Raw genomic sequence first — 26,519 nt, 5'->3', positions numbered from 1 at the left:
GTTTGCGCTGCATGCGTTCAACGCATGCGGCGCAAAACGCTGCGTTTTTTGGAAACGCAGTTGCGTTTTGACCAAAAAACGCAGCGTTTTTCGACGCATGCGTTTTTTGTGCAGTGAGACATTCTTCATCCCCCCCTCAAAAAAAAAGTGTCTACACAATAGATAAGGACCACCAATGGCTAGAAGAGGGTTGGTGTTATGTAAAATGTGTATATACCCTGGCAGAGATGAATTCCTCCCATTTTGCTGGTATTCATGATGGAGCGTCCCATGGACAGTATCTACATGGATATGGAGATGGAATTTGCCTTGGCTCATGCCTATGCTGTCGCAGGGTAAACATCGGAAGCGTGGCCCTGCGCTTAGCAACCTGATGTTTACCCTGGTTACCCGGGGACCTCGGCATCGTTGGTCGCTGGAGAGCTGTCTGTGTGACAGCTCTCCAGTGACCAAACAGCGACGCTGCAGTGATCTGCATCATTGTCTGTTTCGCTGCAGCATTGTTAAGTGTGAAGGTACCTTTACGGTATGTGTCCACGTTCAGGATTGCATCAGGATTTTGTCAGTATTTTTCATCAGTATTTGTAAGCCAAAACCAGGAGTGGAACAATTAGAGGAAAAGTAGAATAGAAACATCTGCTCCACTTCTGTATTTATCACCCACTCCTGGTTTTGGGTTACAAATACTTATGTAATATCCTGACCAAATCCTGATGCAATCCTGAGCGTGGACACATACCCTTAGTGTTTGAAAACACCTCATACACTTTAGTGTTTGTACCTCATACACTTTAGTGTTTGTAAACACCTCATACAGCAATGAGAGACACCCAAAAAAAGGCAAAATAACAATTGTAAAAATAGTGTCTGACATTGCATATATGAGGTGTTTGAAGCACAAAATATGTGTAGACAGCGCACGGCGTGACTTGCCGAGAAGTATACTGGAAAATAAGAACAAATATTGTTGTTTTAAAACAAACTTTTTTTATTGGGGGGAAACAGAAAAAAAAAGGGGGAAATAAACTTAAGGGGTATCAACCTCTGCCACCATGGGGGAATGGTATGTCTCTTGTTTGGAATGGAGAGAGGAAGAGGAGGATGATGACGAAGAGGAGGATGATGACGAAGAGGAGGATGATGACCTATAGTCCAGGAGGCTCGATGGCAGGTCCAAACCCTCCGCAGGGTATACTGGGGAAGAAACCGCCACCTCTGTAGGGGAGGGAGGAGGCAACACAAGCCTTTGCGAGGTTCTTGGTTGGCCCTGGCTGCTCCTGCTGCGGCTAGAGCCCCTACGCGCACTTTGTGTCTGTACTGGAGCAGCCAGAGCCTCAGTGTGTGCCTCAGTGTGTGTCCTCTTCCTTTTTTTTCTTTTTTTCTCTCCCGCGGCAGCTCCCCCAGAATGACGCCTACGGGAGGATGAGGGCCTGGCAGGAGCAGGAGTCGGCGGCACAATGCTATGGTGCCTGTGGTGGCGTCGCTCGGCACGTGGACCACGGTGGGGTGGCTGGAGTGGCTCTCCAGCAGGAGTCGGAGTCATGCTAGCCAGCGACGGCACTACAGGCATTGTCGCTGACTGCATGACCCGAGCCTGCTGCAGAGCCCTCACGTAGGCAGTGTTGCAGGCCTGCATCACCGAAATCTGGAGTTCCGGCGTAAGGTGTTCCACCATGCCCTTAGCAATGGTACTAAAAAAATGTTTGGCCGGACTCGAGAGCTCGGATTCCATAGTTTCAAGGCGCCGGTCGATATTGGACAGACGAGTGTCCATTTTATCGCTCAACGCCTTGAAACAGTTCTGGAAAACCGTGCTCAAATGCAAAAATTCGGGCATGGCTGGCCTGTCCGAGGCCCGCTGGCGCTGTCGGGAATTCCCGAACGAAGGTGCGCCAGAGGCCTCGGGCAGGGGAACACCTGATGTACCGGCTGCCGGTTCTCCAGATGGCGGTGCAAGCCTGCTGTCGCTGTGGGAGGGCTGTGATGGGTCAGATGGCGATTCATGAAGGTCCGCTCCTGCGGGGCGAGCTCGCTCGAGGGTGCTGCTGTGTGTCCTGTGAAAAGATAAGGGAAAAATTAGTCTTCAATTAATAACCTATCCCATACGCCAACTCCTGTAATAAAATTAACATTACATTACACAACAATACAAATCCTCTGTCTCTCAGTCTGTGTGGCCTATAATAAATTGCTGATTGTTATCGCCAGCTGACCGTTATGGCTGACGATAACAATCATGGACATACCAACGGCAGAAAATAAATGTTCATTCTCGCTGCCAAAGCCTTTTGACCGCATACCACTGTCATGGGTAAAAAAAATTTTTGTCTAAAACTCTTTCTTGACGCTGCCTATGCCGCAAAAATAGTATAAAATTTAACGTCAAGATAAAAATTAAAAAAAAAAAAAAAAAATACACAGTGACTTTGCTGATCTGATCGCAGGAACGGCCATGACGTTAGGATCATGTGATCGAGACGTCATCATTATTCCTGCGATCAGAACTACCCTGACTCAGAACGTAACCTGTCATGGACTACAAGGACTCACGCTTAACCCAAAAAATTACTAATGGGCTATATACCATTCCACTAGGGAAAAAGTTACGTGGATGGCCAATATGCTACGCTGACTACATGGATGGCCAATACACTATGTGCCTGGGAAATATACTATGTGGATACGTGGCTAGAACGTGTACTATGTGGCTGCGATGTAGTGGCCTGGCAATATACTATGTGGATGCACAATGTACGTGGCTGGGCAATGTACTATGTGGCTGTGCAATATGCTATGTGGCTGGGCAATGTAATGTGGCTGTGCAATATGGTATATGGACAAAATGCTTACTGTTGGCGGCCAAGGACCGGTCTTAAGAACTGTAAAGCCTTGTTGTACTTGTATGGCACAGACTTGGCCGCAGCAGCACCACTCTTCGATCGCTCCTCCTCAGCACGGATCCCCTTATTGAAACGGTCCTTCATGGATCGCTATCTGATCCTCAACTTTTTAACTGTGAATGCAAAGAAAAAAAAAAGGTTACATATTTAGCATTTAAAAGGATAAAACAACCGTGTGCGATGCAAAGTTGAGGCGTTGATCGCTTCACACACGGTTGTGTTTATCCTGGCAAGATGGGTCATAGCAGCGTATCAGCACGGCGTATCAGCAATACTCACCAAAGTTGGCTTTGTCCTTGGCTGAAGCGCTTTCAAAGCCATCCCACAGCGACTTTGCCACCTCTACCCACAAACGCCTCAACACCACCTGGTCCGCGTGCCGGGGGTCACGGCTGTCCCACAACGGGCCACGCTCCTGGATGCTGGAGATCAGGAGCTCCACATCAATTACGGCATCTCCTTGGTCCCGTTGTGAAACCTAGAAAAATTAGAAAACAAAAAGGTTACAAATATGCAAATATTAACAACCACCAGCACCTGTCATGATATGTACCTTGGCCCTATCCTTTGCCATTTGATGTATGTATATTGATGGTTTCTACACCTGTATTTTGGAATGTTTTTGTGCAGGGAGTTCAACTTTGTTACCTTCCCCCAATACTTGCTGCCCTGAAAAGCTATAATGTAAGCTTAGTAAACATCCCTAGTGAAAGCAGGATGCTACTCAAATGTAATGTTCCTCACAGCAGGATGCTACTCAAAAAAATAAAAAAAAAATAAAAAAAAATACTCACTCGCCAGCCTGACACCACACCTTGGCCCCGACCTCGCTGCTCCCACTGACTGCCTTCCCCCTCACTTGAAGAAGCCTGTAAAAATTGTATACAAAAATTATTGTCAATGCTACAAATGGCAGCGAATAGTAAGCAAATGGACATAATTACTCACCGCACTCCCCCGCGCCGATTGGCTATGTTCAGAGTCACTCGCCATTCTTGCAAGTTTGTTCTGCAATGAAAAAATGAGCAAAAAAATCACATCCAAAGCTAACAATGCCACATACAATAAAATAGGCCCAAAAAATTAAAACAACCACAATTGACTGTTGACTGATAGGACAATGCAAACTCAAAAAGCGACACCACAACGCCATACATTGCAAGAGAAGACAATAGAAGAAACAATACAAGAATAGACCAAAACAAAATTAAGCAAAAATAGACACCCATGTCCAAATTTTTAAATATAAAAACTTACAAAAAAAACCTTACAGGAAAAAAAAGGCACAATGAAATAGCAAACTAATGAACGCCATACTTTACAATTACAACAAGACATGATCCAAAACAACACCATCTGGTGACATCTAACCACAGAAAGACATCAGAAAAAGGCGATAAATACCATTCTAGATAATAAGCAATAAACATTACGGGACAACCGCTGTAACAATATACAGCAACCCAAAGATAAACCATAGTCAAATAGAAAAGAAAACACATGAAATAAAAAAAAGGGCCCCACCAAAAAAAAAAAATCCATTATACTACACACTTGGCAATGCAAACAGTCAAGGAAGGAAGCTATATGCCATACGGAAAACGACGTAAAACCATCAGAGATTAAAAAAAAAAAAAGGGAAACTACAATTGAAACTAGAATGGCATAGCAGCACGGAACTATACAATACAAATGAAACATCATAAATGTAGCCCCCCCACCAGCAAGAAAAGACACTCAAGGAAAGAAAAAAAAAGCCAACAGCATAATAAAACACAGCAAGACATGAGCCAAGAAAACGCCATACAGTTACCCCCAACAATAGAAACCAGAAAAACATGCACCAGAAATTTAACAAGAAAAAATGAGCCAAAAAAAAGACATTGAACAACCGCATGACACCAGAACAACACAAAACCAAGCCAAAACCAAGCCAAAAACAAGCAAGGCCGAAGACAATAAACGACATCATATAACGCCAGAAGAACATCAGAACCAGAAAAACAATTTTAACAACCCACAGTGCCATAACCGTAAAATAGCACAGACCAAACTGTTGTGAATTCTGTGGTCAAGCTCCCTCCTGTGGTCACAAGTGGTACTTCGGCTGATTCTGTCTATGGGCTTCCGTTGGTGGATGTGAGTGGTACTGCGGCTTCTGAGTTTCCTTCCTCAGGTGATGAGGTTAAGTCGTTAGGTGCTGTTCTATTTAACTCCACCTAGTGCTTTGATCCTGGCCTCCAGTCAATGTTCTAGTATTGGTCTTGGTTCCTCCTGGATCGTTTCTGTGGCCTGTCTGCTCAGCATAAGCTAAGTTCTGCTTGGGTTACTTTTGTTCGCTATATTTTCTGTCCAGCTTGCTATATTGGTTTTTCTTGCTTGCTGGAAGCTCTGAGACGCAGAGGGAGCACCTCCGTACCGTTAGTCGGTGCGGAGGGTCTTTTTGCCCCTCTGCGTGGTTGTTTGTAGGTTTTTGTGTTGACCGCAAAGCTATCTTTCCTATCCTCGGTCTATTCAGTAAGTCGGGCCTCACTTTGCTAAATCTATTTCATCTCTGTGTTTGTATTTTCATCTTAACTCACAGTCATTATATGTGGGGGGCTGCCTTTTCCTTTGGGGAATTTCTCTGAGGCAAGGTAGGCTTATTTTTCTATCTTCAGGGCTAGTTAGTTTCTCAGGCTGTGCCGAGTTGCATAGGGAGCGTTAGGCGCAATCCACGGCTACCTCTAGTGTGGTGTGATAGGATTAGGGATTGCGGTCAGCAGAGTTACCACGTCTCAGAGCTCATCCTATGTTTTTTGGTTATTGTCAGGTCACTTTGTGTGCTCTGAACTTCAAGGTCCATTGTGGTTCTGAATTACCTATTCATAACAGTACTGGAGGCCCAAAGTACTATGCTTCTCAATAGAGGGAAAAAAGAAGTTCTGAGACCATTTTTTTTTCTTTGCACTGTGTTTTGCCTTTTTTTCCCCTAGACATTTGGGTGGTTCAGGACACAGGTGTAGTGATGGACATTAAAGGTCTGTCTTCATGTGTGGATCATCTCACTGCAAGAGTACAAAATATTCAAGACTTTGTGGCTCAGAATTCTATGTTAGAACCAAGAATTCCTATTCCTGATTTGTTTTCTGGAGATAGAGCTAAATTTCTGAGTTTCAAAAATAATTGCAAACTGTTTCTGGCGTTGAAACCTCGCTCCTCTGGTGACCCAGTTCAACAAGTTAAGATCATTATTTCTTTATTACGTGGCGACCCTCAAGACTGGGCATTTTCCCTTGCGCCAGGAGATCCTGCATTATGTAATATTGATGCGTTTTTTCTGGCGCTCGGATTACTGTACGATGAACCTAATTCAGTGGATCAGGCAGAGAAAAATTTGCTGGCTCTGTGTCAGGGTCAGGATGAGATAGAGATTTATTGTCAGAAGTTTAGAAAGTGGTCTGTGCTCACTCAATGGAATGAATGTGCTTTGGCAGCAATCTTCAGAAAGGGTCTCTCTGAAGCCCTTAAGGATGTCATGGTGGGATTTCCTATGCCTGCTGGTCTGAATGAGTCTATGTCTTTGGCCATTCAGATCGGTCGACGCTTGCGTGAGCGTAAATCTGTGCACCATTTGGCGGTATTATCTGAGCATAAACCTGAGCCTATGCAGTGCGATAGGACCTTGACCAGAGCTGAAAGGCAAGAACACAGACGTCAGAATGGGCTGTGTTTCTACTGTGGTGATTCCACTCATCCTATCTCCGATTGTCCTAAGCGCACTAAGCGGTTCGCTAAGTCTGCCACCATTGGTACGGTACAGTCGAAATTTCTTTTGTCCGTTACTTTGATCTGCTCTTTGTCTTCCTATTCTGTCATGGCATTTGTGGATTCAGGCGCTGCCCTGAATTTGATGGACTTGGAGTTTGCTAGGCGCTATGGGTTTGTCTTGGAGCCCTTGCAGTGTCTTATTCCATTGAGAGGAATTGATGCTACGCCTTTGGCCAAGAATAAGCCTCAGTATTGGACCCAGCTGACCATGTGCATGTCTCTTGCGCACCAGGAGGATATTCGCTTTCTGGTGTTGCATAATCTGCATGATGTGGTCGTGTTGGGGTTGCCATGGCTACAAGTCCATAACCCAGTATTAGATTGGAAATCAATGTCTGTGTCCAGCTGGGGTTGTCAGGGGGTACATGGTGATGTTCCATTTCTGTCTATCTCATCATCCACCCTTTCTGAGGTCCCAGAGTTCTTGTCTGATTACCAGGATGTATTCGATGAGCCCAAGTCCAATGCCCTACCTCCGCATAGGGATTGTGATTGTGCTATCGAGTTGATTCCTGGTAGTAAGTTTCCTAAGGGTCGACTGTTTAATTTATCTGTACCTGAGCACGCCGCTATGCGGAGTTACGTAAAAGAATCCTTGGAGAAGGGTCATATTCGCCCGTCGTCATCGCCATTGGGAGCAGGGTTCTTTTTTGTGGCCAAGAAGGATGGTTCGCTGAGACCTTGTATTGATTACCGCCTTCTAAATAAAATCACGGTCAAATTTCAGTAGCCCTTGCCGCTGCTATCTGATTTGTTTGCTCGGATTAAGGGGGCTAGTTGGTTCACCAAGATAGATCTTCGTGGTGCATATAATCTTGTGCGTATTAAACGGGGAGATGAATGGAAAACTGCATTTAATACGCCCGAGGGCCATTTTGAGTACCTGGTTATGCCATTCGGACTTGCCAATGCTCCATCAGTATTTCAGTCCTTTATGCATGACATCTTCCGAGAGTACCTGGATAAATTCCTGATTGTATACTTGGATGATATTTTGGTCTTCTCGGATGATTTGGAGTCTCATGTGAAGCAGGTCAGAATGGTGTTCCAGGTCCTGCGTGCTAATTCTTTGTTTGTGAAGGGATCAAAGTGTCTCTTTGGTGTTCAGAAGGTTTCATTTTTGGGGTTCATTTTTTCCCCTTCTACTATCGAGATGGACCCTGTTAAGGTCCAGGCCATTTATGATTGGACTCAGCCGACATCTCTGAAGAGTCTGCAAAAGTTCCTTGGCTTTGCTAATTTTTATCGTCGCTTCATCTGTAATTTTTCTAGTATTGCTAAACCATTGACCGATTTGACCAAGAAGGGTGCTGATGTGGTCAATTGGTCTTCTGCTGCTGTGGAAGGTTTTCAAGAGTTAAAGCGTCGTTCTTCTTCTGCCCCTGTGTTGTGTCAACCAGATGTTTTGCTTCCGTTCCAGGTCGAGGTTGACGCTTCTGAAATTGGAGCGGGGGCTGTTTTGTCGCAAAGAGGTTCTGATTGCTCGGTGATGAAGCCATGCGCCTTCTTTTCCAGGAAGTTTTCGCCTGCTGAGCGAAATTATGATGTTGGCAATCGAGAGTTGCTGGCCATGAAGTGGGCATTCGAGGAGTGACGTCATTGGCTTGAAGGAGCTAAGCATCGCGTGGTGGTCTTGACTGATCACAAGAACTTGACTTATCTCGAGTCTGCCAAACGGTTGAATCCTAGACAGGCTCGTTGGTCGCTGTTTTTCTCCCGTTTTGACTTTGTGGTTTCGTACCTTCCGGGCTCTAAAAATGTGAAGGCGGATGCCCTGTCTAGGAGTTTTGTGCCCGACTCTCCGGGTTTGTTTGAGCCGACGGGTATTCTCAAAGAGGGAGTAATTGTGTCTGCCATCTCCCCTGATTTGCGGCGGGTGCTGCAAAAATTTCAGGCTAATAAACCTGATCGTTGCCCAGCGGAGAAACTGTTTGTCCCTGATAGGTAGACGAATAAAGTTATCTCTGAGGTTCATTGTTCGGTGTTGGCTGGTCATCCTGGAATCTTTGGTACCAGAGATTTGGTGGCTAGATCCTTTTGGTGGCCGTCTCTGTCGCGGGATGTGCGTTCTTTTGTGCAGTCCTGTGGGATTTGTGCTCGGGCTAAGCCCTGCTGTTCTCGTGCCAGTGGGTTGCTTTTGCCCTTGCCGGTCCCGAAGAGGCCTTGGACACATATCTCTATGGATTTTATTTCGGATCTCCCCGTCTCTCAAAAAATGTCGGTCATTTGGGTAGTTTGTGATCGCTTCTCTAAGATGATCCATTTGGTACCCTTGTCTAAATTACCTTCCTCCTCTGATTTGGTGCCATTTTTCTTCCAGCATGTGGTTCGTTTAGATGGCATTCCAGAGAACATCGTTTCTGACAGAGGTTCTCAGTTTGTTTCGAGGTTTTGGCGAGCCTTTTGTGCTAGGATGGGCATTGATTTGTCTTTTTCCTCGGCTTTCCATCCTCAGACAAATGGCCAGACTGAACGAACCAATCAGACCTTGGAAACATATCTGAGATGTTTTGTTTCTGCTGATCAGGATGATTGGGTGTCCTTTTTGCCGTTGGCTGAGTTCGCCCTTAATAATCGGGCCAGCTCGGCTACCTTGGTTTTGCCGTTTTTCTGCAATTCTGGGTTCCATCCTCGTTTCTCTTCAGGGCAGGTTGAGTGTTAGTGCTGGCAATCAGGCAACACAGCGTGCAGTAATCAGCGCACATACAGAGATCTGGCAATAACCAAAAACAATAGGACGAGCTCTGAGACGTGGAATCTCTGTAGACTGCAGTACCTGATCTATCCTCACACAACTATAAGCAGCAGTGGATTGCGCCTATCACTACCTATGCAACTCGGCACTGCCTGAGGAGCTGACTAGCCTGAAGATAGAAATACAAGCCTGACTTACCTCAGAGAAATACCCCAAAGGAATAGGCAGCCCCCCACATATAATGACTGTTAGCAAGATGAAAAGACAAACGTAGGAATGAAATAGATTCAGCAAAGTGAGGCCCGATATTCTAGACAGAGCGAGGATAGCAAAGAGAACTATGCAGTCTACAAAAAACCCTAAAACGAAAACCACGCAAAGGGGCAAAAAGACCCACCGTGCCGAACTACAGCACGGCGGTGCACCCCTTTGCTTCTCAGAGCTTCCAGCAAAAGTTAATAGCAAGCTGGACAGAAAAAACAGAAAACAAACTAGAAGCACTTATCTAGCAGAGCAGCAGGCCCAAGGAAAGATGCAGTAGCTCAGATCCAACACTGGAACATTGACAAGGAGCAAGGAAGACAGACTCAGGTGGAGCTAAATAGCAAGGCAGCCAACGAGCTCACCAAAACACCTGAGGGAGGAAGCCCAGAGACTGCAATACCACTTGTGACCACAGAAGTGAACTCAGCCACAGAATTCACAACAGTACCCCCCCCTTGAGGAGGGGTCACCGAACCCTCACCAGAACCCCCAGGCCGACCAGGATGAGCCACATGAAAGGCACGAACAAGATCTGGGGCATGGACATCAGAGGCAAAAACCCAGGAATTATCTTCCTGAGCATAACCCTTCCATTTGACCAGATACTGGAGTTTCCGTCTAGAGACACGAGAATCCAAAATCTTCTCCACAATATACTCCAATTCCCCCTCCACCAAAACAGGGGCAGGAGGCTCCACAGATGGAACCATAGGTGCCACGTATCTCCTCAACAACGACCTATGGAATACATTATGTATGGAAAAGGAGTCTGGGAGGGTCAGACGAAAAGACACCGGATTGAGAATCTCAGAAATCCTATACGGACCAATAAAACGAGGTTTAAATTTAGGAGAGGAAACCTTCATAGGAATATGACGAGAAGATAACCAAACCAGATCCCCAACACGAAGTCGGGGTCCCACACGGCGTCTGCGATTAGCGAAAAGCTGAGCCTTCTCCTGGGACAAGGTCAAATTGTCCACTACCTGAGTCCAGATCTGCTGCAACCTGTCCACCACAGAATCCACACCAGGACAGTCCGAAGACTCAACCTGTCCTGAAGAGAAACGAGGATGGAACCCAGAATTGCAGAAAAATGGAGAGACCAAGGTAGCCGAGCTGGCCCGATTATTAAGGGCGAACTCAGCCAACGGCAAAAATGACACCCAATCATCCTGGTCAGCGGAAACAAAACATCTCAGATATGTTTCCAAGGTCTGATTGGTTCGTTCGGTCTGGCCATTAGTCTGAGGATGGAAGGCCGAGGAGAAAGATAGGTCAATGCCCATCCTACCACAAAAGGCTCGCCAGAACCTCGAGACAAACTGGGAACCTCTGTCAGAAACAATATTCTCAGGAATGCCATGTAAACGAACCACATGCTGGAAGAACAAAGGCACCAAATCAGAGGAGGAAGGCAATTTAACCAAGGGCACCAGATGGACCATTTTAGAAAAGCGATCACAGACCACCCAAATGACCGACATTTTTTGAGAAACGGGAAGGTCAGAAATGAAATCCATCGAAATATGTGTCCAAGGCCTCTTCGGGACCGGCAAGGGCAAAAGCAACCCACTGGCACGTGAACAGCAGGGCTTAGCCCTAGCACAAATACCACAGGACTGCACAAAAGCACGCACATCCCGTGACAGAGATGGCCACCAGAAGGATCTAGCAACCAACTCCCTGGTACCAAAGATTCCTGGATGACCGGCCAGCACCGAACAATGAAGTTCAGAGATAACTTTACTAGTCCACCTATCAGGGACGAACAGTTTCTCGGCCGGACAACGATCAGGTTTATTAGCCTGAAATTTCTGCAACACTCTCCGCAAATCAGGGGAGATGGCAGACACAATGACTCCTTCCTTGAGGATACTCGCCGGCTCAGATAACCCCGGAGAGTCGGGCACAAAACTCCTAGACAGAGCATCCGCCTTCACATTTTTAGAGCCCGGAAGGTATGAAATCACAAAATCAAAACGAGCAAAAAATAACGACCAACGGGCCTGTCTAGGATTCAAGCGCTTGGCAGACTCAAGATAAGTAAGGTTCTTATGATCTGTCAAAACCACCACGCGATGCTTAGCACCCTCAAGCCAATGACGCCACTCCTCGAATGCCCACTTCATGGCCAGCAACTCTCGGTTGCCCACATCATAATTACGCTCAGCAGCAGAAAATTTCCTGGAAAAGAAAGCACATGGTTTGAACACTGAGCAACCAGAACCTCTCTGTGACAAAACCGCCCCTGCACCAATCTCAGAAGCATCAACCTCGACCTGGAACGGAAGAGAAACATCAGGTTGACACAACACAGGGGCACAGCAAAAACGACGCTTCAACTCCTGAAAAGCTTCCACGGCAGCAGAAGACCAATTAACCAAATCAGCACCCTTCTTGGTCAAATCGGTCAATGGTCTGGCAATGCTAGAAAAATTACAGATGAAGCGACGATAAAAATTAGCAAAGCCCAGGAATTTCTGCAGACTTTTCAGAGATGTCGGCTGAGTCCAATCCTGGATGGCCTGAACCTTAACCGGATCCATCTCGATAGTAGAAGGGGAAAAGATGAACCCCAAAAATGAAACTTTCTGCACACCGAAGAGACACTTTGATCCCTTCACGAACAAGGAATTAGCACGCAGTACCTGGAAAACCATTCTGACTTGCTTCACATGAGACTCCCAATCATCTGAGAAGATCAAAATGTCATCCAAGTAAACAATCAAGAATTTATCCAGATACTCACGGAAAATGTCATGCATAAAAGACTGAAAAACAGATGGAGCATTGGCAAGTCCGAACGGCATCACCAGATACTCAAAATGACCCTCGGGCGTATTAAATGCCGTTTTCCATTCATCTCCCTGCCTGATTCTCACCAGATTATACGCACCACGAAGATCAATCTTAGTAAACCAACTAGCCCCCTTAATCCGAGCAAACAAGTCAGAAATCAATGGCAAGGGATACTGAAACTTAACAGTGATCTTATTAAGAAGGCGGTAATCAATACACGGTCTTAGCGAACCATCCTTCTTGGCCACAAAAAAGAACCCTGCTCCCAATGGTGACGACGATGGGCGAATATGTCCCTTCTCCAGGGACTCCTTCACATAACTGCGCATAGCGGTGTGTTCAGGTACGGACAAATTAAATAAACGACCCTTAGGGAATTTACTACCAGGAATCAAATCGATAGCACAATCACAATTCCTATGCGGAGGTAGGGCATCAGACTTGGACTCTTCAAATACATCCTGAAAGTCCGACAAGAACTCTGGGATGTCAGAAGGAATGGATGACGAAATAGACAAAAATGGAACATCACCATGTACTCCCTGACAACCCCAGCTGGTTACCGACATAGAGTTCCAATCCAATACTGGATTATGGGTTTGTAGCCATGGCAACCCCAACACGACCACATCATGCAAATTATGCAGTACCAGAAAGCGAATAACTTCCTGATGTGCAGGAGCCATGCACATGGTCAGCTGGGCCCAGTACTGAGGCTTATTCTTGGCCAAAGGTGTAGCATCAATTCCTCTCAACGGAATAGGACACCGCAAAGGCTCCAAGAAAAATCCACAACGTTTAGCATAATCCAAATCCATCAGATTCAGGGCAGCGCCTGAATCCACAAACGCCATGACAGAATACGATGACAAAGAGCACATTAAGGTAATGGACAAAAGGAATTTGGACTGTACAGTACCAATAACGGCAGAGCTATCGAACCGCCTAGTGCGTTTAGGACAATTAGAAATAGCATGAGTAGAATCACCACAATAGAAACACAGTCTGTTCAGACGTCTGTGTTCTTGCCGTTCTACTTTAGTCATAGTCCTGTCGCACTGCATAGGCTCAGGTTTACTCTCAGACAATACCGCCAGATGGTGCACAGATTTACGCTCGCGCAAGCGACGACCGATCTGAATAGCCAAGGACATAGACTCATTCAAACCAGCAGGCATAGGAAATCCCACCATTACATCCTTAAGAGCTTCAGAGAGACCCTTTCTGAACAAAGCCGCTAGTGCAGATTCATTCCACAGAGTGAGTACTGACCACTTCCTAAATTTCTGACAATATACTTCTACATCATCCTGACCCTGGCATAAAGCCAGCAGATTTTTCTCAGCCTGATCCACTGAATTAGGCTCATCGTAAAGCAATCCCAGCGCCTGGAAAAATGCATCAACATTACTCAATGCAGAATCTCCTGGTGCAAGAGAAAACGCCCAGTCCTGTGTGTCGCCGCGCAAAAAAGAAATAATAATCAAAACCTGTTGAATAGGATTACCAGAAGAATGAGGTTTCAAGGCCAAAAATAGCTTACAATTATTTCTGAAGCTCAGGAACTTAGTTCTGTCACCAAAAAACAAATCAGGAATCGGAATTCTTGGTTCTAGCATCGATTTCTGATCAATAGTATCTTGAATCTTTTGTACATTTACAACGAGATTATCCATTGAGGAGCACAGAGCCTGAATATCCATGTCCACAGCTGTGTCCTGAAGCACTCTAATGTCTAGGGGAAAAAAAAGACTGAAGACAGAGCTAAGAAAAAAAAATGATGTCAGGATTTCTTTTTTCCCTCTATTGGGAATCATTGGTGTGGCTCCTTGTACTGTTAGTGCTGGCAATCAGGCAACACAGCGTGCAGTAATCAGCGCACATACAGAGATCTGGCAATAACCAAAAACAATAGGACGAGCTCTGAGACGTGGAATCTCTGTAGACTGCAGTACCTGATCTATCCTCACACAACTATAAGCAGCAGTGGATTGCGCCTATCACTACCTATGCAACTCGGCACTGCCTGAGGAGCTGACTAGCCTGAAGATAGAAATACAAGCCTGACTTACCTCAGAGAAATACCCCAAAGGAATAGGCAGCCCCCCACATATAATGACTGTTAGCAAGATGAAAAGACAAATGTAGGAATGAAATAGATTCAGCAAAGTGAGGCCCGATATTCTAGACAGAGCGAGGATAGCAAAGAGAACTATGCAGTCTACAAAAAACCCTAAAACGAAAACCACGCAAAGGGGCAAAAAGACCCACCGTGCCGAACTACAGCACGGCGGTGCACCCCTTTGCTTCTCAGAGCTTCCAGCAAAAGTTAATAGCAAGCTGGACAGAAAAAACAGAAAACAAACTAGAAGCACTTATCTAGCAGAGCAGCAGGCCCAAGGAAAGATGCAGTAGCTCAGATCCAACACTGGAACATTGACAAGGAGCAAGGAAGACAGACTCAGGTGGAGCTAAATAGCAAGGCAGCCAACGAGCTCACCAAAACACCTGAGGGAGGAAGCCCAGAGACTGCAATACCACTTGTGACCACAGAAGTGAACTCAGCCACAGAATTCACAACAGTTGAGTCTTCGGACTGTCCTGGTGTAGATACTGTGGTGGACAGGTTGCAGCGGATTTGGACTCATGTAGTGGACAATTTGACCTTGTCCCAGGAGAAGGCTCAACGTTTCGCTAATCGCAGACGCTGTGTGGGTCCCCGACTTCGTGTTGGGGATTTGGTTTGGTTGTCATCTCATTATATTCCTATGAAGGTTTCCTCTCCTAAGTTTAAGCCTCGTTTCATTGGTCCATATAGGATTTCTGAGGTTCTTAATCCTGTGTCTTTTCGTTTGACCCTTCCAGATTCTTTTTCCATCCATAACGTATTCCATAGGTTATTGTTGCGGAGATACGTGGCACCTATGGTTCCATCTGTTGATCCTCCTGCCCCGGTTTTGGTGGAGGGGGAGTTGGAGTATATAGTGGAGAAGATTTTGGATTCTCGTGTTTCGAGACGGAAACTCCAGTATCTGGTTAAGTGGAAGGGTTATGGTCAGGAAGATAATTCCTGGGTCTTTGCCTCTGATGTCCATGCTGCCGATCTTGTTTGTGCCTTTCATATGGCTCATCCTGGTCGGCCTGGGGGCTCTGGTGAGGGTTCGGTGACCCCTCTTCAAGGGGGGGGGGGTACTGTTGTGAATTCTGTGGTCAAGCTCCCTCCTGTGGTCACAAGTGGTACTTTGGCTGATTCTGTCTATGGGCTTCCGTTGGTGGATGTGAGTGGTACTGCGGCTTCTGAGTTTCCTTCCTCAGGTGATGAGGTTAAGTCGTTAGGTGCTGCTCTATTTAACTCCACCTAGTGCTTTGATCCTGGCCTCCAGTCAATGTTCTAGTATTGGTCTTGCTTCCTCCTGGATCGTTTCTGTGGCCTGTCTGCTCAGCATAAGCTAAGTTCTGCTTGTGTTACTTTTGTTCGCTATATTTTCTGTCCAGCTTGCTATATTGGTTTTTCTTGCTTGCTGGAAGCTCTGAGACGCAGAGGGAGCACCTCCGTACCGTTAGTCGGTGCGGAGGGTCTTTTTGCCCCTCTGCGTGGTTGTTTGTAGGTTTTTGTGTTGACCGCAAAGCTATCTTTCCTATCCTCGGTCTATTCAGTAAGTCAGGCCTCACTTTGCTAAATCTATTTCATCTCTGTGTTTGTATTTTCATCTTAACTCACAGTCATTATATGTGGGGGGCTGCCTTTTCCTTTGGGGAATTTCTCTGAGGCAAGGTAGGCTTATTTTTCTATCTTAAGGGCTAGTTAGTTTCTCAGGCTGTGCCAAGTTGCATAGGGAGCGTTAGGCGCAATCCACGGCTACCTCTAGTGTGGTGTGATAGGATTAGGGATTGCGGTCAGCAGAGTTACCACGTCTCAGAGCTCGTCCTATGTGTTTTGGTTATTGTCAGGTCACTTTCTGTGCTCTGAACTTCAAGGTCCATTGTGGTTCTGAATTACCTATTCATAACACCAAACGTTGCACAAATTAAATAAAAATCAAGAAATAAAACACAGAATAAAAAATATGCAAAGAGAAATATATACTTACAGGTTTGGAAATCAGATTCTCCTCTCAGTCTTGTCTTGTGTGATGCCTTGTGAAAGACAATGCCAAACCATTTTTTTATATATATATATATATATATATATATATATATATATATATATATATATATATATATATATATATATATATATATATATAGTTGTTTTTTTTTAGTGTCTAGACAAAGTCTAGACAATGTTTTGCATCTTTTATTGGAAAACGCATGCGTCGTACAACGCACCACGACGCAAGTACTTGCGTCGTCTGCGTTGTCAATACAAGTCAATGGGGAAAAAGGCGCATCGACGACGCAAACACGACGTAAACACGACGCATGCGTTTTTTAAAAGGTCGGCGCCGCCCGAAAAATGCAACATGTTGCGTTTGCCGTGCCCTGACAGGTGCGCCCTAACGCCGCATGCGGCGTACAACGCACCAAAACGCATTACAACGCATGTACATGCGGCCCCATGCGGCGCCAATGTTAACGTTTTGTTGCGGCGGCGACGCTGCGGCGCACACCGCAAATGTGAACGTAGCCTAACCTGTCTTCCATTTTATTTCCTGCCTAATTATCCCCCCTTGTCTGTATTTTAAATACTCTGCCACCCCTGCTAGTATTCTTTGTACCAGCACATCAGATACTTTTCTATTCAGGTGCAATTTACCTTCAGAATATAGGTTGTCAAGCTAAGACCATGTGCACCCGTTGAGTATTTGTAAGCCAAAACCAGGAATGGAACAATAAGAGGAAAAGTATAATAGAAACACCTTACACAGCCTCAACACATGTGGGGATCCCCTAACAAACAGGAAATCCCACATGTGTTCAGGCTGTCTAACAGCTGCAAATCATGCAACCACAGGGACTTGAACATAATATATGAGCACACCCAAGATACTCTGATAACACTAGAACATGCTCAGATAAGACATTATCCTGGCACGTTCGCTCATCACTACTTACATATCCTGAGGTAAAATGCTCACCAAATACTCAACGTGCCTTAAGGTACCTTCACACATAACGATATCGTTGCTTTTTGTGACGTAGCAACGATATCGTTAAGGAAATTGTTATGTGTGACAGCGACCAACGATCAGGCCCCTGCTGGGAGATCGTTGGTCGCTGAACAAAGTCCAGAACTTTATTTCGTCGCTGGATCTCCCGTGGACATCGCTGGATCGGCGTGTGTGACACCGATCCAGCGATGTCTTCACTGGTAACCAGGGTAAACATCGGGTAACTAAGCGCAGGGCCGCGCTTAGTAACCCGATGTTTACCCTGGTTACCAGCGTAAAAGTAAAAAAAAACAACCACTACATACTTACCTACCGCTGTCTGTCCCCGGCGCTGTGCTCTGCACTCCTGCACTGGCTGTGAGCGTCGGTCAGCCGGAAAGCAGAGCGGTGACGTCACCGCTCTGCTTTCCTTCCGCTGTGCTCACAGCCAGTACAGGAGGAGTGCAGAGCACAGCGCCGGGGACAGACAGCGGTAGGTAAGTATGTAGTGTTTGTTTTTTTTTACTTTTACGCTGGTAACCAGGGTAAACATCGGGTTACTAAGCGCGGCCCTGCGCTTAGAGTAACCCGATGTTTACCCTGGTTACCCGGGGACTTCGGGATCGTTGGTCGCTGGAGAGCTGTCTGTGTGACAGCTCTCCAGCGACCAAACAGCGACGCTGCAGCGATCCGGATCGTTGTCGGTATCGCTGCAGCGTCGCTTAATGTGAAGGGGCCTTAAGACCGGACAGTGCACAAGATGTCTCCAAGGGGTAGTTCCAAATAAATCAACAATACATTGCCAAGACAAATAAAAATAACTGACACAATAAACTCTTCATGGAAGTTAGGATTTATGTGTTTTTCAGCATTATTGCATGAATGAAGGCCAAGTCATTTGTCAAGGTTTGACCTTTGTTTACTGCGTTACCTCACGCATCGTGGTTTTGCTTTACAATCTTTGTATCTTTGTGGATCATATGCCGAAAATGAATTATGTGTTGGTCGGGATGAGGCGGGGAGTTGTCTAAACTAATCCTATCAAATTATTTCAGATGAAGAAGAACTTGACGTCAACAGCTCACACCGTGAACGTTACATGCCGTCTGGCTCTATGACTTTGGACTCATGCAGACCAATTTTTAATCTGACACCACACGGACAGCACACTGACCCATGTTATTCAACAGTGCTATTCAGATGAGAATTTTTTTCTCACAGCATGCACTTCTTTAATTCTGTTCTCAGATAAGAAGCACACTTTCAAGTCTTTGCGTGCGTGATAGAAATCGATCCCATAGCGAATATCTGAGTGACATTCGATTTTTCCAGATAGATTTCTAATATTATAAGCCTATGAAACTGTATTTGATAATGTACATTTTTAATGTAGTTGCATGAGAACAGATCACACCCAGATAACACACACGTGAACAACAGGCACAAGGATGGCACACAGATGAAAATTTAAAAGAGTCGTCCTAGTTTTCTGGATAAAACTCAGACAATTTTTCATGTACTCGTCTGAAGGCACCCTTTATGGCCAAGTCCAGATGGCAGCAGACCAGACACTGACCCATGTTAGACTATGGAGTCTGTCATTTCCGTCTGTCATATCTGCTATATATTTACGTGACTGGCCTGACCATTATATAGCCCTCTGAACTGTGACTTACTTTTAGACCAGGGTCACACAAGCGTAAAACTTAGCAAAGCACTCGGACCAGTGTTATGCTATGGGGCAGCTCACATCTGCGATTATTTTCTCATTCCGAAGTCCAAAGATCAAACAATCCATAAAGATCATCAAGTAGTATAAAATGCCATATATCCATATAGCATTGTCCTACTTTTAGCCAATAACATTTTTTTCATGTCTACGTCCCCGTTTATATTTCTGACACATTCACGTCAGTCCTATAAACAGTGCATTGGAGTTCTTCACTTGGATCCACGGGAGACATTTTATCGATAAATCACATCGATGTTTTAGAGAAGTTCAAGAGCATTATAGTCTCTGAGCAAGCAAGCAGTGAAAGAAATATGTAGAAGGGTCAAATGATGTCTGAATTAAAAAGAGGAAAGGAAAAAAATAGATAAAGATGAGTCTTAATTATATAATCATGGGATTATTGCTAGCACGGCTGGTGCTAAAATATGCAAATCAAGATTTTATTATCAGGCGCCATGTGAAGTGCGGCATTATTACTTATTGCTAGAGAAGCACATGCTGTGTGCTCCTCACATAGAATGATATTCTCATGAACATAAACGTAGTCTTCAGTTTATAGTGCCAGAATGTATGTACAGCTTCAGCCTTGTGGTATTTATAGGGAACAGATGTCAAATCCTCTCTGCCCGGATACTCACTGCACCATAGAAATCACCATTATTTCAATGGATGTTTATAAAAATCCACTGAGTAAAGTCTCGCTGAGAGATGAAAAAACAAGACAAGTGACCGGCACTACTCGCGCAAATCAAGGCAGTGTCCATGTTCCAGTACTTCACTGCTTCGTGGTGCTCAGTGTTCAGATAGAATCTAAAATATCGAAGAAGGAGAAAGTTCACGGGGCTCACCATTAGGCAAGATAGCAAACATTGGCTCGGAAACCTTAATGTGTGTACACCATTTTTGTTTAGTTTTTGGTGTTTTTAACACTGTATTTGATTTGCCCCGAATTCTTCTTTTAATGTAGACTCATCTGTGCAAAAAATAAGCCCTTCACCCAGCCCCAGATCCCAAACAAAAATTGGAGACGCTAGGGGGTCTCCGAAAACAGTGACCTTTTTTTCAACACTTAAATAAAAAAGAATCAGTACGTTTGGTATCTGTATATTTGTTCTGACCTGGAAAATCATAATGGCAGGTACATTTAGTGAACATGGTAACTAAAAAACACAAGAAAAACATTTCTTTTCCCATCTTCTAGTACACTATGTGGTTAAGTCTATGGTATCATTCAAAATTAAAACTCATCCCACAAAAAATAAGATCTCGTACTACTATAATGGCTAAAAAATAAAAAAGTTATGGCAGAAGGGGATCAAAAAACGAAATTGTAAAAACGGAAAATTCCAATGTGGGGAAGGGGTCACATGATGATTTGCATAATAACTACTTTAACCCAGGAATAGGCAACTATCTTGTTTTTTATCATTAGCTTATTTCCTCCTCTTCTTCCAAGAGTCATAGTCATACTTTTTTTTTAAACATTTTTTTTTATATTTCTCCTATAACGTAGCCATACGAGGGCTTGAAATTTTGAGTGACACCATTAATTTTACCAAGATCAGCAGGAAATGAGCCTTTTTGTTCTCTGCAGGATTTCTCCAATAGTATTTGTCCATTTGTCAGTCTGCATGATTGTTGTATGTCCCTGAGACAAACAGCGAGGGGCGGATTATCCCCCTTTTTACAGTCATCGTTTCTACTTACACCTGAACTGTATGGAGGGGGAAACCGTGGGAAATGTTTTATCTGCCGTGTTTACGAACAGGTTTAAAGTCTTCACCAATTCTTCATATATATTTTTGTTTCCCTCCACTTGCACAGGCCAACATTTCGCTACTTCACTTGGTATACCTGTATCCTGGGCATTCTAGGTTGTGTGACCATGATGTTCCTCATCAATGCCATCTATGCATCTGCCAGCATTGTGTTCATGTTGATCCTGCTCCTGTGTCTACACTACTTATCGCCCAGTCATAGCTGGGGATTTATATCTCAAGCACTCATCTTTCACCAGGTGAGATAAATGTATTATTCAATGTGTCATGTGCTCAGGTATATGAATGTCATACTTGAGTTCAGTATGCCCATGTTCCATAATCAGCCCTTCTTACTAAGCTTGATATTGTGTACGTTCTAATACTAACCATTCCCCAACCTGCGGCTCTCCAGCGGTAGAAAAATGACAGTCTTCGAGCCATAACACCTTTTTCTCTAGTAGCCTTCCACGACAGCCACCAGGAGGTTGTCTCCATTCCCTAATGGGGGACAGGAAGCACAAGAGGTTAAAAACCCCTCCCACCTCCCATTAACCAGTGTCTTTCCTGTCCCCCATGGGGCATGGAGAGGTTCCTGGTGCGCTGCTGCGGCGGCTCTAAGCAGAGTACCTGTGTTAAATTTCTTGCCGGGCACTTAAGGTCGGGCCCCTGGCAGCTTCCTCCTGCGCTGTGCCTCCCGTCTCCTCGGGATTCTGGGACCGCATTCCCCCGGCCTCCTGCGTCCTCTTGCGGGGATAAAGCTGGTCGGGGTGCCCGCCGGAGGCCTCCCTGAGCTCTCCGGCGTTTCCCCCTCCTAGCGCGCGCTGTTCGGCGACCCGGAAGTCAGGTGACGCTCCACTTCCGGGTCGGCGCTCCTGTGAGGAGCGATACAGGCCAGAGAAATGGATTACCGAATGGCGTGCGAGGCACGCTGCATCCTCGCACGCCTGCCTGGGACTCCGGAGGGGGAGGGGCGGCTAATTGCCACGCGCTGGTGCAGGCTTATTTTCTACATAAGCTGCGAAGACGTCTCAGGTAAGCTGCTGTAAGCATGGATGCGTCTTGCCCTGCAGCTGCAGAGCCCAGCGCTCCCCAAGCCCTAGTAAGTACGGCAGAGGGGGTCCCATTTAAAGGCACATTTTTCAATATACCTTTTCTTACACGGCTTCCTCTCTCATTGCAGGGAGTCAAGCCTGGCCCTAAAAACATTACCAAGCGCAAATGTGCCACCTGTAATGTAAAAATGCCACCAGATTGGGAGAAAAAGTTATGCCAACCTTGCACGGATAAAATCGTCAGAGCGGAACACCCTTCTTTGATTGATGAAATTCGCTCCTTGGTTAGGCAGGAGGTTCAAACCTCTTTGGCCACACTCGCCCCACCTCCACCGCCACCACCATCCTCACCTGGTCCATCACTCCCTAAAAAGAGGAAAATCCAGGAGTACTCTGAGTCAGAGTCTGAGGGGTCTTATACGTCTTCCTCTGTCAAATGGGAAGATGCGGTACCACGTAAATCTGCGGAAATTAGGAAATACCTTTTTTCCTCTGAATATATTGAGGAATTGGTATCTGCAGTGAGGAACACTATGGGGCTAAAAGAGGAATCAGTTCCTCAGTCTATACAAGACGAACTGTTCGGCATACATACTGAAAAACAACCCGGGTTCCCCATCCATAAAAGCATAATTGATATGATTAATAATGAATGGGAATTGCCTGAGAAACGGCTAACAACGCCTCCAGACTTTAAGCATCGGTTCCCTCTTGAGGAGGACCTAATAAAATGGGACATTCCAAAAATTGATGTCCAGGTGGCTAGAGTGGCTAAAAAGACGGCTCTGCCGTTCGAGGATTCCTCCCAATTAAAAGACCCCTTGGATAGGAAGATTGAGAGCCTTCTCAAAAAATCCTGGGAAACGTCTACCTCAGCCCTCAGATACAATATAGCATCCACCTGCGTGGCCCGCTCTCTCTTTCGTTGGATACAAGAGTTAGAAAGCCACATCTCTCAGGGGACCCCAAGAGAGGAGGTACTGGACTCTTTGTCTATCTTACACAGGGCAACAGGTTTCCTTGCAGATGCCTCACTGGAATCTATCCGGGTGGCCGCCAGATCCTTGGTCCAGACAAATTCAGCCAGAAGAGCTCTCTGGTTAAAGATGTGGAGCGGAGACGTTACGTCAAAAATAAAACTGTGTTCTATTCCCTTTAAGGGTGACTACGTGTTTGGGCCCTCCTTAGATGACATCTTAGAGAAAGCCACAGACAGAAAGAAAACCCTTCCTGAGCAGAGACCTCCCAGGAAGCGTTTTTTTCGACCCTCCCAGCCCCAGCCCTCCCAGGGTAAAGGGAAAGGAAAAACCGGGAGGTGGAGTTATGCTAAGGAGAAGCCTAAAAACATCCTTATTCCCCAACAAACACAACAAGAAAAGCAATGACTCCGATCCGGTGGGGGGGAGGCTTTCGAACTTCGTTCACAGTTGGCAGAATATCTCCAACAGCCCCTGGGTGGTGAGTGTAATCCAACAGGGTCTACTGATAGAGTTCGATGCGCCTCCTCCCAGGATCTTAAGAGTCACCTCCCCGTCATCTCGGGAGACTCAAAAGTTGATGATGGCTGGAATACAGGACTTGCTAGACTCAAGAGCTATATCCATAGTCCCGGTGAACGAGCAAGGGGAAGGACACTATTCCCGTATCTTCATGATAAAAAAGCCTTCCGGGCCATCTCGTATTATAATAAATATGAAAGCTCTCAACAAATACATAACCTACCGCAAGTTCAAGATGGAATCAGTAAAAACAGCCATCCCTCTAATAGCTCCTCATTCATATATGGCAACAATAGACCTCAAGGATGCCTATTTCCATATTCCGATACATCCTCGGCACAGGAAATACCTGAGATTTGCGGTCCAATTCAACCAAAAAATCTTACATTTCCAGTACAATGTTCTCCCCTTCGGGATCTCCTCAGCCCCAAGGGTGTTTTCCAGAGTCATGGCGGAAGCAGTTGCCCATATCAGGAGCCAAGACATCGCTATAGTACCATACTTGGACGACCTGTTAATAATTGGTCCTTCCGCCGAAGTTCTCAATCAGAGAATTTCCAAAACTCTGAACATCTTACAGCTTTTGGGTTGGATTCCAAATCTAAAAAAGTCTCAGCTATCACCATCAAAGGTGAGGAAATTCCTCGGAGTCCTCTTGGATTCAGAAGGTCAAAAATCCTTCCTACCAGAGGAACATCGGATGAATCTAATTTCCAAGGTCTCACACTTCAGGAAACAACGTTCTCCGACCTTACGGGTTGCGATGTCTCTTCTGGGTTCGATGACGGCCTGTATACAATCAGTCCAGTGGGCTCAGAGCCACTCCAGAGTTTTGCAGGCGCACATCTTAGGGAACTGGAACGGGAATCCAAATTCCCTAAACAGAAGAGTTTACACTCCAGGGAAGGTAAAAGCCTCGTTAACCTGGTGGACGATCCAATCAAACCTACTGAAGGGGGTCGACTGGGTGCAAGATCCGCTAATTACAGTAACAACGGACGCCAGTCAAAAAGGTTGGGGAGCAGTGGTCTCGCAAATTCCATTCCAGGGTCTCTGGAATCAGAAGGAAAGCTCCGGTTCCTCCAACTCCAGAGAACTGTTGGCAGTGGAGAGGGCCCTTCTGGCAGCCAGCAGTCTCGTTATAGGTCAACATGTCAGAGTGTACTCGGACAATATGACGACTGTTGCGCATCTAAAACACCAGGGGAGTCCAAAGTTCAACCAACTGAAAGCAATTTCAAACAGAATATTTTGCTGGGCAGAGAAACATCTCCTCTCACTTTCAGCGATACACCTCAAGGGGTCGGTGAACGTTCAGGCAGATCGCCTAAGTCGTCACGTCTTACATCCAGGAGAGTGGAGCCTGAAGACGGACGTTTTCAAAATGTTGACAGACAGGTGGGGTCTTCCCGATATAGACCTTCTAGCGTCCAGCCAGAATGCACAAGTCGAGAACTACTTCTCCCTAAACCCCAAGGACAGGTCTCAAGGAGTAGACGCCTTTGCTCATACTTGGAGGTTCCATCTAGCATACGGGTTCCCTCCAATTCCGTTACTTGCGAAGACCCTCCGGAAGATCCGGGACGATCAGGTCCAGACTATCTTAGTAGCTCCAGCATGGCCGAAGAGGAGCTGGTACCACCTCATCGAAGAACTGAAGGTGGACGGTCCAGTCTTTCTTCAAGTATCAGAAGATCGCCTCTGCCAGGGCCCCTTTTATCATCCAGAACCACAGAAGTTCAAACTGGCAGCCTGGCTATTGAAGCCCAGGTACTAAGAGCTAGGGGCCTTTCAGAGTCGGTAATATCTACTCTACAGAAATCTAGAAAACCTATTACCAATGCCATATATGGCAAAATCTGGAATAGATTCTCCTCGTGGTGTCATCCTCATAAACCTGACCCTTTTCATCCTAATATTTCACAAATATTAGATTTTTTACAAAAAGGATTAGAGTTGGGGCTGAAGCCAAGTACCTTGAAAGTTCAAGTGTCAGCCTTAAGTTCCGTCTTTGATCGGGACCTTGCGGGTCATCGTTGGATAAAGAGGTTTATGGTCGCAGCATCAAGACATTGTCCAAGAAGACAAATTTTCGTGCCATCGTGGGACTTAAACATAGTCCTAAAAGGTCTTACGGCTCCTCCATTTGAGCCATTATCATCTTGTTCCTCGCAACTTCTGTCCTACAAGACGGCCTTCTTGGTTGCAATTTCTACCGCAAGAAGAGTAGGGGAAATACAAGCCCTTTCAATAAGAGAACCTTATCTTACCATAAGAGATGATTCCATTGTGTTCCGTCCAGATCCTTGTTTCCTACCGAAAGTAGTGTCAGAATTTCATCGATCACAGGATATAGTCCTCCCATTGTTCTGTCACAATCCTTCAAATCCGGAAGAACACAGATTCCATACTTTGGATGTACGACGTATAGTGTTATATTACTTAGAACATACTAAATCATTTAGAATTGACAAAAATCTCTTCGTTCATCTTTCTGGCAGAAACAAAGGCAAGAAGGTAGCGAAGAGTACCATTGCCAACTGGATAAAAAAGGCCATTTCTGAAGCATACTCAACTCAGAATATTGCTGTTCCTGCGGGCCTAAAAGCCCATTCCACCAGATCTACTTCTGTCTCTTGGGCTGAAAGGGCTGGCGCTTCATCGGAGCAGATTTGCAGGGCAGCAACATGGTCTTCCCTACACACTTTTACTAAGCATTATAGATTGGACTTCTGGTCCAATCGGGATCTTGCTTTTGGCCGAAAGGTTCTTCAAGCTGTGGTCCCTCCCTAAATACAGAATTGGTTGGCATTCCTCCTGGTGGCTGTCGTGGAAGGCTACTAGAGAAAATAGAATTATTCTTACCGTTAATTCGGTTTCTAGGAGCCTTCCACGACAGCATTAATTCCCTCCCG

At 45.5% G+C, this 26,519-nt stretch overlaps 1 protein-coding gene across 1 annotated transcript in view; it reads left to right on the top strand.

Annotated features, from left to right (window-relative positions):
* The window catches only part of LOC138638055 (solute carrier family 12 member 9-like), a 415,221-nt gene that overhangs the window by 332,250 nt on the left and 56,452 nt on the right, over window positions 1-26,519 (top strand). The window contains exon 10 of the mRNA XM_069727024.1: window positions 21,118-21,310. Coding sequence (XP_069583125.1) covers window positions 21,118-21,310 — 193 coding nt within the window. The remainder of the gene's footprint in view (window positions 1-21,117; window positions 21,311-26,519) is intronic.

Source organism: Ranitomeya imitator, chromosome 5, assembly GCF_032444005.1.
Source record: "Ranitomeya imitator isolate aRanImi1 chromosome 5, aRanImi1.pri, whole genome shotgun sequence".
In the NCBI taxonomy this organism is placed as follows: Eukaryota; Metazoa; Chordata; class Amphibia; order Anura; family Dendrobatidae; genus Ranitomeya; species Ranitomeya imitator.
This window is presented reverse-complemented; position numbering and strand designations above follow the sequence as displayed.